This window comes from Apostichopus japonicus, chromosome 14, assembly GCF_037975245.1.
Source record: "Apostichopus japonicus isolate 1M-3 chromosome 14, ASM3797524v1, whole genome shotgun sequence".
In the NCBI taxonomy this organism is placed as follows: domain Eukaryota; kingdom Metazoa; phylum Echinodermata; class Holothuroidea; order Aspidochirotida; family Stichopodidae; genus Apostichopus; species Apostichopus japonicus.
This window is the reverse complement of record NC_092574.1, coordinates 24,187,263-24,200,295: the sequence shown is the minus strand read 5'-3', so window position 1 is coordinate 24,200,295 and position 13,033 is coordinate 24,187,263. Positions and strand designations below refer to the sequence as shown.

The following is a 13,033-nucleotide window of genomic DNA, read 5'->3' as shown; positions in this document are numbered from 1 at the left end:
GAACGAACGAACGAACGAACGAACGAACGAACGAACGAACGAACGAATGAATAACTGATTATATAATGCATCAATCGCGTGAGCTAAATAATAATCATTGATTAATTTTTTGGTCGTTAGTAAAGATTGATGAGTTACATGTTAAATGAATAGAATAGAGTAGGCTGTGAGGTATATTCACACCAGCATACAGCTTGACTAACTACCCTTTCGCACCACTGCTTAATAGTATTAACATTTAAATTATTGATATCAAGACGATCGTTAAGCTCTGTCAAAGAAAGTAAAACATTTAACCGTGACGTCATCATGACAATAACAGTTTATAAATTTGTCTGAAATTATCTCGCCCTAAAAGAGCACTTGTGAGTTCCATTAAGTCTCAAGATGTGCATTTCATTGCATTTCCTTTAAGACAAAAAAAAAGCCATTTTTCATCTGCGTTTTAAAGATAAGACTAACAAAATTGTAGACATTCCGCATATATGGAGAGTTAAAACTCATCCGCCTTTTTTTAATTTCGACAGTTCAGGAAAACAAACACATTGCAGGGGCGGACAGGCGCTAAGTAAACGAAGGATTAGAAATACAAATGAAGAAAATGGAGAGAGAGAGAGATAGAGAGAGAAAATAAAAAAAATGGTCGCAAAAACACTTCTATATGATGGAAATAATGAGGGTATAGGGGCTGTACTGTGTACACAAACCCAGATGTAGCAAAGGAAATGAAACTAGCCCTGCTCAGCAAATATAAACGTGTATATGTCGAGTTTTCATTGCGCGACAAAGAGCAAATTATTGCCTTTTGAAATGAAAATAAGACGGTCTTTTCGCTTGATTAAATCGTGCTTTTATTCTCAATGCCAACCGAACTAGACCGATGGGAATTGGATATGTGACAGATGAGGTAAATATATTCTGGCTGAATGCCTCCAGAAACCTTATTTGATTCGCTGTTTTGAAAATAAAAAAGGAAAGAATTGTGCAATTTGAAAAACTTGACGGAGACATTTTCCAATGAGTTTAGTTTTGTTGAAGAAAAAAAAAGGAACAGATAAAAGTTAATGAGAAATGTTTGCATCATGAATTGTGAAAAACAGAAATTAAAAAAAAAAAATAGTTGGGAGTCACGAACAATAATACCCGCCATATATGTAGATATATACTATAGTCTAGACGATGGAAAGCACACTGTATCTCCATGAGGAGGGGCACGTGTAACGTTGATATAATATATATATATATATATATATATATATATATATATATATATAGGAATATAAACTTTCTGCAATTAAAAGCAGAAAGCTTAGTTTTCATATCTTAGATAATTTTTATTCCAGACAACATGTGGATATGCGGGAGGCTATATATAATAAATAATGTGGGTGGGGAGGGATGGAGGGGGAGGACGACGTCCCTGCATTCCTGGCATCAGAAGATCGCCTCATCAGCTGATATCCTCTAGGATGTTCTGGCTAGGGTGGGTTGAATCGGGCGTTGGGTGATATCCCGGCGCAGTTCCATATTTATTAGCAAAAACTTGCGTTTAAAGTCTAAATATGCCTCAGAATGGACCATTTGATGTCTAAAACAAAATTTCAGAGGGAGGTACCCACATATCCGGGTTTTGGCTTCAACGACTCCCCGGGGTCACACTCCCTCCTGTATAAAATCCTGCCTTCGGCCCTGATGTCACAGCGCAAAGTTCATTGTTGTGGATGTATAGCCTAATGTGTAGCCTAATACATAGTCTATACACAGATCCCTCTCAAGCGTTGTTACTGGAGACTCCGTGCGTATAGCACCAGGAAGCTCTTATAGAAGCTATACCTGCTAGCATTATAGTAGAAACCATACATACGCTTACACAGAATACTGCATAGTTCGAAGCTTCTCTGGTCTATATTTCATATATAGAAAATAGTCGTATGTGACTATAAAACAAATGAACATTACTATCTTAGCGATTGAGAACCTTATATTGGCAAACCCCTTGCACTTGAAGTCACATGGTTTATGACGTAGGTTTAATAACAATAAACCCAACTTCATGGAGATACAATTGCATCAATCAAATACCGACATCACCCCCTTCACAATTCATCCGCAATCTTGCAATTTTCCGAAATTTCCGAAGAGGCGTAACTCGAGTCACGTGATCACGTTTGGTGGTTGAAGATAATCTTGGATTCCAATTGTCAGAGATAAAACCGTGACTCAAACCACTGATTCGACTTCTTGCTGAGCGGAATGCTTCGCTGCTGTCGATCCCATGCATGGGGGTGGGGTGGGGGCTGATCAAAGCTGGCGACGTCTGAGCCAGTCCAAACCATGATGTCATCACCCTGCATGGCTAGGCTTATACCAGTAAGTTCCACCTTCAAAACCCAATCCTGCTTATTCAAACGATATGCTTTATCGGATTCCTGTTAAATCCACATATTTATGTTAACCGTTGTTGTTGAAACTCACGGAAGCTTCCTGTTATGTGTTCCGTCGGACACAGATTGATATACTCGATACTAAAAAACATACCAATTGAAACGTGTCGCATTTCAAAAGGAAATGATCGCTTGTTGGAAATACACACGATGTTTCTTTTTCTATAAGGCATATTATTGAAACTGTTTGCTTATGTAATACCTCATCCTTCAGATTGGTGTACTTCCAAACATTGCTACAGCTACACCGACTATACTGTTACATATACAGCTATACATTATAACACTAAATCAATGAAGTGATACAACTGAGTGTGTACTTCCCTTCCCAGATTATACTACATTCTGCCAGCGAATTATACCAGTTTCCTTAAAGTACCTCATTTCCTGACTCTTATATTTCTTGTATATTAAAAGGACCACTTGATAGATTAGAATTAATAAAAATAATCATAGAATACTACTGTAAAATCAAAACATGAACGAATCACTGAGGTAATAGTTAGAGATAAACCATCTTCAATTTTATTGACAGGATTGAGGTTAGGAAATCCTGTTTAAGTTGTGTTTCTCGAGAGGCTGTTTCCAGTAGAAGTCATCCTCCCTTATAATATACATGCGCGGATCCAGGGGTGTATACTCCACCCCTCTTTCTTCAAGCACCCTCATTTTTTTCAACACCACATCCAAAACATACAAGTTTAGTTATATAGCACAACCTTGGATATAAATCTAATTACAGACCTCATTTATTAATCTAAATATGCCTCAGAATGCTGCCATTTGACTTAAAATTAGGTTAAATTTTAATTTTCTGGGGAAAGTCCCCCACACTCCCCAACATGGAGTACAACTCATGTGTTTTGGTTGTTGTTAAATCTTGGATCAACCCCTGCCACAAATGGGGTGAATGAAAGGTACACGGGACATTGCCAATATCCAATCATATCTCTATGATAAATACCGAACCTGCAATGAAATACATTTTGAGAATTCAGTGTAGACCGTGTCTGTCTTTTTTTTGTTTTTTTAATCATATTTGTTATCATGATTGTCTTTTATGAGTATATTAGTTCTTAATATGTCTATAGTGTGGCTGTTATGTTTCATCCAGTTTAAGGCTTTGTGTGTGAATGTTACTTCCGTATATACTCTACAGTATTGTATGGAGAACAATGGCCATGGTGTGCTTGATTTACATGTTCCCATTTGCAACCAAAAACACAATTCACGCCGATGAATTGTCAGCAAAAACAACACCGTCAGCAGCAAAAATGATTATGCCGCATTATTTTATGTTTTTAAATCTTATTCCATATTTTCTTTCAATGGTAGTTCAAGGTGAGTTTCAAACAATTAATAGAAGAAACCAACAATGATTTCTTTCTCGTTCTGTTCCCACCCGCTGTGTATTTTCCCGGATTTCAAAGCCATATGCATGAATCGCTTCTCCCCTCCTTCAAAATGTTACAATCTGGTTTACCCATGTAAACATGTTGTATTATCCCTGATAAGTGAGTTATTTAAGAGGAGTTTCCCGCAACCCCATCCCCTTCTCACATGCAGGATGGTACAATCTGGTTTACCCATGTAAAGATGGTGCATTATCCTGATAAGTGGGTCATATACGAGGACTTACCGCCACCCCATCTCCTTCTCACATGCAGGATGGTGCCAGTTGGTTTACCCATGTAACGATGGTACATTTTCCCTAATTAGTGGGTCATATACGAGCAGAGCTACCCGCAACCCCTCCCCTTCCCACAGGATGGTAGAATCTGGTTCACTAATGTAACGGTGGTGAATTATCCCTGTTGAGGGGGTTACATGAGGCGCTCCCACCCCCCCCCCTCCTACAAGATGGTACAATCTGGGTTCACCAATGTAATTCTGGCGAAATGTCTAGGGTAGCTAAGCCTCATGAATCGCCCCTACCCTTTTTAAAGATGGTAGAATCTGGTTCACTTATGTAACGGTGGTGAATTATCCCTGATGAGGGGGTTATATGAGGCGCTCCCACCCCCCCCCCCTTCCTACAAGATAGTACAATCTGTTTCTGGCGCAATGTCTAGGGTAACTAAGCCACACAAATCGCTGCTCTCCTCCTGTTTAGATAGTACAAAACGATACCGTAACAATGACAATTTTCGCTTTTGAGTCTAGTAACGTTTAAGTACCCTACTATGTAAATAATAAGCCTCCAGCTTCTGTAATTGTGTCTTAGATCCCATTATGCAATCAGATTTATCGGTCCTGCACCCACTCATGACAACTTTCTAATACTGTACTTCTATGTCCCTCATCAAAACAAATGTACTGAGAGTATGGGCAGTATATGAATATCCTGTTTTTTGAAAGTTCGAAAAATGTTCATACTGCCAGTACAGGCGTTTTGAAGCATCATGTGAGAGGACAGTATACAGTGGTATTAGCATCATAGAATTTTCCAAATTTGATACGGTACTTGCCAAACTGACTTTCCTCCCAATGGCATATCGTTACCTCAATACTCGAATCTATATTTTTGCGGAATGCCTCGCCTTACCTTTATATCTGTGATATCACTTATTACTATATCTGTTTAACGTTTCACGTACTTTAGTTAAACCGGTACATGAGAACTTTCCCATGCAGGCGTCATTTCAATAGTGATCAGTCACCAATAGTATATGAAATTGATCAAAAATCCATATTTAGCCTCAGCTTCCTCCTCTTCCTCCCTCGTATTACGTTTTTGTATTATTGTTATTATTATTATTATTATTATTAGTATTATTATTATCATGATGATAATTATTATTATTATTACAACTTTTATTATTATTATAACTATTATTATTTTATCTTATTTTATTTATTTATTTATTTTTTCAGTGGACCTATACCTCTATCTGATGATATGAAGATATGAAGATAATGGTAAATGAAGAGTGCAATCAAAATAAACAAAAGCCATTGAGATGGACGAAATGGTAACAAAGGCAGAAATAATATATCCATATGGCAATACTGCATTTGTATATTAATTAGTGAAAACCTGACCATAATTAAACACCTAATATCTTTACCATCTAATTAAATAGGAACCATGAACACGCAATCAACTATCGCTTAATACTTCAACCGTGACGTCATGAACTTCCAACGCTGTATGGCTGGCTGACGTCACAGGAAAACAAATGATGCGTCTTAAAATCGACATAAATCTATATATGTTGGTCTAATTGACTCTAACCGACACGGCGTGTGTTAGTTATCTTGCAAGGTAACAGAGGGTCTAATCGGGCTATATCGGCCGCGCAGGCTAAGAAAAAAACATAAAACCACTGCCCGTGTGTTCGTCATGTGTGTATCAGAAGTAATCCACTGACCTAAGGTCACTGACCTTTATAGGAGAGAGGGGGAGGGAGGGAGGGAGGGAGGGGTGATGGACAGAAGAAACAATACTTCTTTTCATATGACGAAGTGGCCAGGAGTGATTTTTTTTTTGCGATATCCCAGAGTACATTATAATATTCTGATACAGTTCGGCTCCGTGCAATACATGTTCCACTTGTGAGTATGTTGTGTTGAACTATCACCTGCAGGTAGTGTCCATATGCCAGTGTACCTCAAATTCCAACCTTCTAAAGGCAACAGCAGTTTTTTTTTCTTTTTCGGAAATGTTACATCATAGCGGTTCCTATTCAGCCTCTGCGCCGTGGCCGATTGTGTCTCTTTCAGATGATGAGATAACAGAATATATGCCACTCAATCTGGTCAGCCAAACTGCAACAGGTTTGCAAATTAAACAGCCTTAATTAAGACATTACATTAATGTGTAAATTGCATTATGCGGTTAGTAACCATGCATAATAATAGTTTTCGGGCATTAGGTTCAGGAACTACCGACTTGAGCCATATATAGGCTGCATGTACTTAGGTTAGTTATAATCTTATTATGAACACAAAAGTACATGGCTTGGTCAGAAATCTACACTAGTTCTATTTTCAAAACCAAAAAAAAAATGTTGATTAATGATGCCGTACGTTACTGCATGGTGTGTACAACATCATCGGTGTACCATGGAGTATTCAGATAGTATTAATAATCTAATTTAGCATGACACTTGGAGAGTGCACTGACAAACGACCAGTACTATAACGTTAACCTTACATAGTACAAAAGCCCCCGCCACACTATAGAATATATTGCTTATAGTAAAACATGTTTCCATATCAAAAAAAAATTAGCCGTTTGAAGATAAGAGAGGAAGAGAAGGTAAAATAGCATGCTTGAATGATTACAAATCACGTGATCAAATTTCCACAGATGAAAATTATTTTCTGTCTTTCATATATCAAACAGACTAAATCATCTTTGATTGAAACAAAGGACTAGACCAGTGACAAAACAATAATCGAGCGAGCGGAACCTATTCGCCAGCAATCTAGATTATTGTACCATCTGCCATCGATGAACCATACACAATAATAAAAAATTTTAATCGCACTTTAATATAACGAAGCAAAATTGTATTTGAATGCTTTTAACACTTCCGAATCGCTGAAAAAGTACTAGTTACCCCCAAAAAAAGAAATATTGTATGAACCTTTTCCGTGTTCTGTGGAAAGTGCACATGGCATTGAAATCTGCCAATGTCATTTTGGTGATTTCTCTTGTAAAGTTTCACTTAATATACCAGACATGTTAATGTCAAAGTTATTTTGTTTTCACTCTCTTTTTATTTTGACACATTTTATTCGTAATATTTACCCATTCAGTTCTTGTTAAGGGGTTTATATTTTATTTTTATTTATTCGTATTGGTATATGCGAGTTTGGTAGGCCTTAATATGTGTAAACGTCTCAAGTTTCGGAATATTCAATAACATTAATTTAAAGTACATGAAATTAAGAAGGACCAAGTTATAAAACTGAATGCCTCAGATTGAATAATATCAACAATAGTCCAATTCTTGGACCACATCTTGTTATTGTAGTATATTTCGGTTTCCGGTATTTGCCGTTTAGTAAAATTATGTATTCGTTTCTCATGCTGTCCACCAAATTCAGTCAAAAAAATAATGCACGATTCCGTATATATATACCAAAGGTATCACGGTATGATGATCTTTACTCGCTATAGTCTAAAGAGTTAACTATAATAACAACTTTCTCCCGATTTAAATATGCAAAAGTAGGCTAAGCCAACATCTGTTCTGAAAATGTTTTGTAATTTTGGTCAAGGTTAATGTCTGTTGTGTTTTTAAGTTTACAACGGATTCTCTTGAGGCTTGCAACATATTATGTTTCTCTTTTTAATGTAGCACCTTATATATAATACTGTGCTCATATGACTTCGCTTGGGTGGGTGCAGAGGCGAGGGAGTGTAACATTGCAAGTGAAGCCGTGTCGTGGGCGTGGTCACTATCTATCTATATATATATATATATATATATATATATATATATATATATATATATATATATATATATATATATATATATATATATATATATTCCAACGTGTGGATAACGGTATCTCATTCATCAACGATATGTAAACCTAGAACAAATCACGCACAAACAAAATACCTTGATGAGTGACGTCATTATGGCACACTGATGGCTCTCCCAGTCTAAGACCCTGTGGACTGTGATCACGTGATGTAAACCATTTTTTTTTTCAAATCTCCCCCTAGTGCCAGATTGCAAGTCACTTGGAGTTCTGAATATAGAGCGAGTACATAGTTTTGTTTTTCACTCTCAGTATTAACAGAAGTGAGAATACATGCATGATGCAACATCGGTAATGTTGTATTCCGTGATTTATTATTCTTATTAGTGTGGTAAGTATGTTGTAATATCTATAGTCATTCTTAATCTTAATGGTCGGAAGTCAGTGGTAGTTAGTCCGTCTTTGACAACCTGTAATCTGTTATGTTAATGATTCTTCCACCTAACTGATATTGTTAGTCCTTATCATCATCGTATTGTAGACACCTCGACCTGGGAAGTAACCTCCCTAAATTTGGACGAAAACAGGCTAACACACCATCCGGTAGACTATGTACCAATACAGACTTTATAAATAAATGCATCATTTCCTTATTACATGCAAATTATTCGCTCACTGTACATACAAACAGTTATCATGTATAATGATTATATACCATATACAATATAGCACACGGTATTACATCCTCTTACTTGTTTACAACTTATCTACATCGAGTGAGTTCCTTCCCCCTCCCATCCCTCCCCACACTGCCTCCTTCCCCTTGCTTGAACAATTGAAGTACAAGCAATTAGTTCTTTGAAAATTAAGTTTTGTTCTTGTTTGTCATTTTCACAAGTTTCCTGCTATTCGTTCCTGAAATCGTCTTTCAAAACCAGCGAAATGTTGGGTACAGTATCTCGACTAGGTCCGTCTCAATGGGTCTAACAACGGTAACTTTATAGCGCCCTCTGTTTGGGAAAGTTTTCGCACGCCATTCTATTTGAGAACGAGTTCATACGGTTGCCAAGGAGATCAACCAGAATCGTTTCCATGATAATTAAATAACGGAACCTATATACATTATTATTTCGGTGTATATACAGCAAAGTGTATTTAAAGTCCTAAGCAAACAGTGAAGTATATATTCAATTTTTGTTGAGTTGTGCTTAAATAAATCTTACACATAGGCCTATGTTTGAATAATTCCAGCATTCATTATATGAAGAATGGGATGTAAATACAAAATAGTAATATTTAAAAAAAAAAGGAAAAAGAGTAACATGGACACACACAAAATAGAGGAAGTAACTGTGCAAAATGATTTAAGGAAACGGAGTATTATAGGGCAGAAGCATTGCTATCAGAGTAACGTACAGTTGTGGACAGATAATAGACATCAGATTTTCTCCGCGCAACGGAACATTAAGTGAGTCGAGTGGCCACTTGTCAATACTGAACTTGATGTCACATGCGTTGAAGTAGCTTAAGCTTTACACGTTGAATTTTTTGTGTCTTAATTAACACAATAGCCACTGAACTAAAATCCGTTTAAAAGCGTATACGTACACATGGCTGTTCAGATGTAACATCTGATCATGGTATAATTACATTTGCTAGAACATTATGAACGGAGACCGTATACGTGACGACACACTTTCTCAACCAATAGCTTCCAACACTTCCAATATTGATTTATAATGTTATTTTAATTGTTAAATTCTATTTATGATCCGCGGATGAGGCTGATGTTCGTTTGTACACTCAACTGCTCCTCTAACACCCTATCCTACCCCCCTCACCTAACCCCCTCACCTAACCCCTTCACTTAATTCCCTCAACTATAGCAGCACATAGTATCCTGTTTCCTCAGTTCTTAACCGTCATTCTAATTCTTGAGTCATTAATATCATAACTTCTTACCTGTACGATCCCTCATAGGCCTATCCATGGTTGACTGGTTAAAAAAAAACTTGCATTTTAACTGTATCAATATTTATCTTTATTGTTTGGTCTCGTTTACCCCAACCGATTTTACCAATGGGAGCAAACATAACCTCGCACGAAGTTTGACAAAACACGGTTAGTTTTCTTGTATTTGAATTGTTAACTGAAAACACTTCTTTTTTTTCTTTTCTTTTCGTTGCCCAGTCAGTTACAAGTTTAGCACCTACAAATAGCTGCTCTATTCAATTCTTACAAAGGGAGGTACGCCCGTACCGCTGGTTTCTCTCTTTGACACGTTTAACAACCAACATTCCATTCTTCTGAATTGCAGAAACTATCACGCAGAAACAGTAGCCAGCGGTCTTGGCAAAATAGCTGTCACGAGCAATAGTGCTATATGAATATTCATACGGTCTATCACTGAGAGCTTCTCGGCTTCAAAAATTAAAACAAATAATCACGTGGTTCAATCACAGTTTCTTACACTGTGTGTTATTTCACACGCAAAGAATAATAATCATCATTAAAAATATATAAAATATTTAATACATTAAACGCAACTACGAAGAAAGAAGAAAATTGCTCTTGAAGTTAGCTACCGCAGTGAGTGTTTTTCAAGACAATGACAATTTTCAAGACGGTATATACTCATTGTATAAATCGTATATGCGTTCAATATTTAAGAAAGATGCGTTAAGAAGCGCTTGATGAAATGTGTGAGCCTATTGGGCCTATAGAAACCATTTCAATGTTTGTAAACTGTGCAGCTGCAGCAATGGTTCCATTCAGTGCGTCCGTGCAAGGCCCTACGTAATTAGCCAGCTCTCAACATACATTATTTCATGATTAAGTCTCGATCGCATATAAAGCTATAGTCGTTTACAAGAGTTCGACGTAAACAAATAAGAATTCAAGTGACAGCGGTGGGGAGTCCTCATTAATGATAGTCCGATATATGAGTTAAAGGGCTTCGTTATCTTGTCGAGAAGGGGGGGGGGGGGTTAAATTGGACGACTCAGAGAACGGTGGGCGGATACCCCCCCCCCCAACCACCCCTGATCAGCGTAGCATAGTGGTGAACGGCACGAGAGCTAGATAATGGGGGTTGGGAAGGCGCGTAGACCTCGCAAGTAGAGTTCCTTCGTACAGGAACTCTACTCGCAAGGAGAGAACTAGGTCATCGGACAAGACACCAATCAACCGATGCCGTGCACGTGTTTCCATTTAACTTGAAACTTGAAACTGTCCAACAATTATTATGTGAGAGCGAATGATGTTTGAAAAACTGACCCTGTTCGACCCCTTTAAGAGGAGGTCTTCAAATCGATGGGTTAAAATGTTCACCGCTTTTATAGGGACCAGGTTAAATGTGGGGTCTTAGCCTACTAATGAAATCACTAAATTCGATTCATATTTGGTTATATTTTAATTAACCAATATGCAGCTAGGCTATACATACACGTACGTTCATATATTCACTACAGTACATATATACGCAAAGACACACATATCCGTAAAACAACCTTGGATACAGTTTTCAAGTTACCCGACAGTGGTAAGTAATTTTGATCATTAATTGCATGAACCTATTAAGTCGGGTTCCAATCACTGTCAAGAAACCACTTCTCTACGACCGTTCTCGCTAATCTTTGACCAGTTCGTTTATTATGATAATACTGACGGAAGTGAATACCAACAGTAAGCCTTATTAATACATTTAATTTCCTCTCTTGGATTTCGCGTTGATTACACTTTCTTCGACAATTGCGACTGAATATTAATATAGTGAAAACGGTTTCGTTGTACAAGAAGAGAGATGGGGTAGCACGTACACAGAGCAATAAATTATAGTTTTTTTTTCTATCGTCACCTCACCCTGTGAAAGCGGACACATCTGTTAAATGAATTGCTAGATGCTACACGTCTCCGATTCTGTAAATAAATTGCTTTAAGCACCAATTTACTCTTGACACAAAAACTATTTGTTTGCACACAGTGAGACAACAGTGGTGCGGAATAGATATTATTGCTTTCCTTTATTTTGAGATAGCCATTAAAACCACGGAAAAGCGATAAAAGGTTTTTAGCTGATTCGATCTGCTGTGGAGAAATATTTACCGTTCGATTTGCAAACAAAGGGACTACACTAGACCGAGGTAAAGTGTTATCACTGACTCTTCCACGCGACAAACGCAAAGGGTAGATCATTTGAAATTATACTATTTGCTGAGTCTCTTCGGTCTTATCGCTCTCCCACAATTGGTCAAATTTTCGCGAATGTGACATTGACTTGTAATATGAACAGAATTTCCCCCGCGTTGAAGTGGATGACCCCGAGGAATCCCTTTGTCACCGCAGCTTTTGATAGCAATGAAATACAATTTCAGAGAGTTTAAAGTTTACAATTAAGTCGTGTGGCAAGTTGTGGTGAATCCCTCCGTTGATTTGATAGTCAATTTGAAGTAAGAAAACATTTGGAGCATTCGGAACTTGACGGGCATTTTGACAATAGAGCGATTACAAACTGTTTTTTGTAGTCACTTTGCATTGGCTGGTTGAATCGGTCGCTACGAGGGAAGAAGTACGTGTTCGCTTCGACGGAATAAACGAATGCGTTGGGGTTTAAATACACAGTTATAGATATATATATATTTTTTGCTGCGATTGAATAAAGTATATAAACGATCGCTGTGATGTTTAAAATGATGGATGGCTCACCGCCAACTCAAATTCCTCCAAGTAATTTTCTCTACCGCTTGGATAAGTTGGCATACAGCACTCCACCTCCAGTGAGCAATGACCCGGCCAATAATGAATGCAGGATTATTGAATATAGGGGAGCAAAATTGGCCAGCTTCAGTATCGATGGGGACGTAATGATTTGCCTCCCACAGGCATTTGACTTATTTCTCAAACATTTGGTAGGAGGACTTCATACCGTATATACTAAATTGAAGCGACTAAATATTACCCCGGTTGTGTGTAACGTTGAGCAGGTGCGAATTCTGAGGGGTTTGGGAGCGATACAGCCTGGTGTCAATCGTTGTAAATTGTTAACTCGGAAACAATTTGATGTTCTTTACGAAGACTGTACGACTGCAAGGTAAGTTAGTTATAGTGATGAGAGATTGATCGAAATGTCATTGTAATGGTATGAAACTACC

At 37.6% G+C, this 13,033-nt stretch overlaps 1 protein-coding gene across 5 annotated transcripts in view; it reads left to right on the top strand.

The window, feature by feature from the left end:
• The first annotated feature begins 11,779 nt into the window (after positions 1 to 11,779).
• The window catches only part of LOC139979407 (dachshund homolog 1-like), a 56,053-nt gene continuing 54,799 nt past the window's right edge, over positions 11,780 to 13,033 (top strand). For 3 of the 5 annotated variants that reach the window (XR_011797149.1, XR_011797148.1, XM_071990175.1), the window contains exon 1: positions 11,790 to 12,972. Coding sequence is in view for 3 of the 5 variants with exons in the window: in XM_071990175.1 (XP_071846276.1) it covers positions 12,563 to 12,972 (410 nt within the window). In the remaining 2 variants the exon portion in view is untranslated. Of the gene's footprint in view, positions 12,973 to 13,033 lie in introns of all 5 variants that reach the window. The other 2 variants (XM_071990176.1, XM_071990177.1) reach the window with 2 other exon arrangements.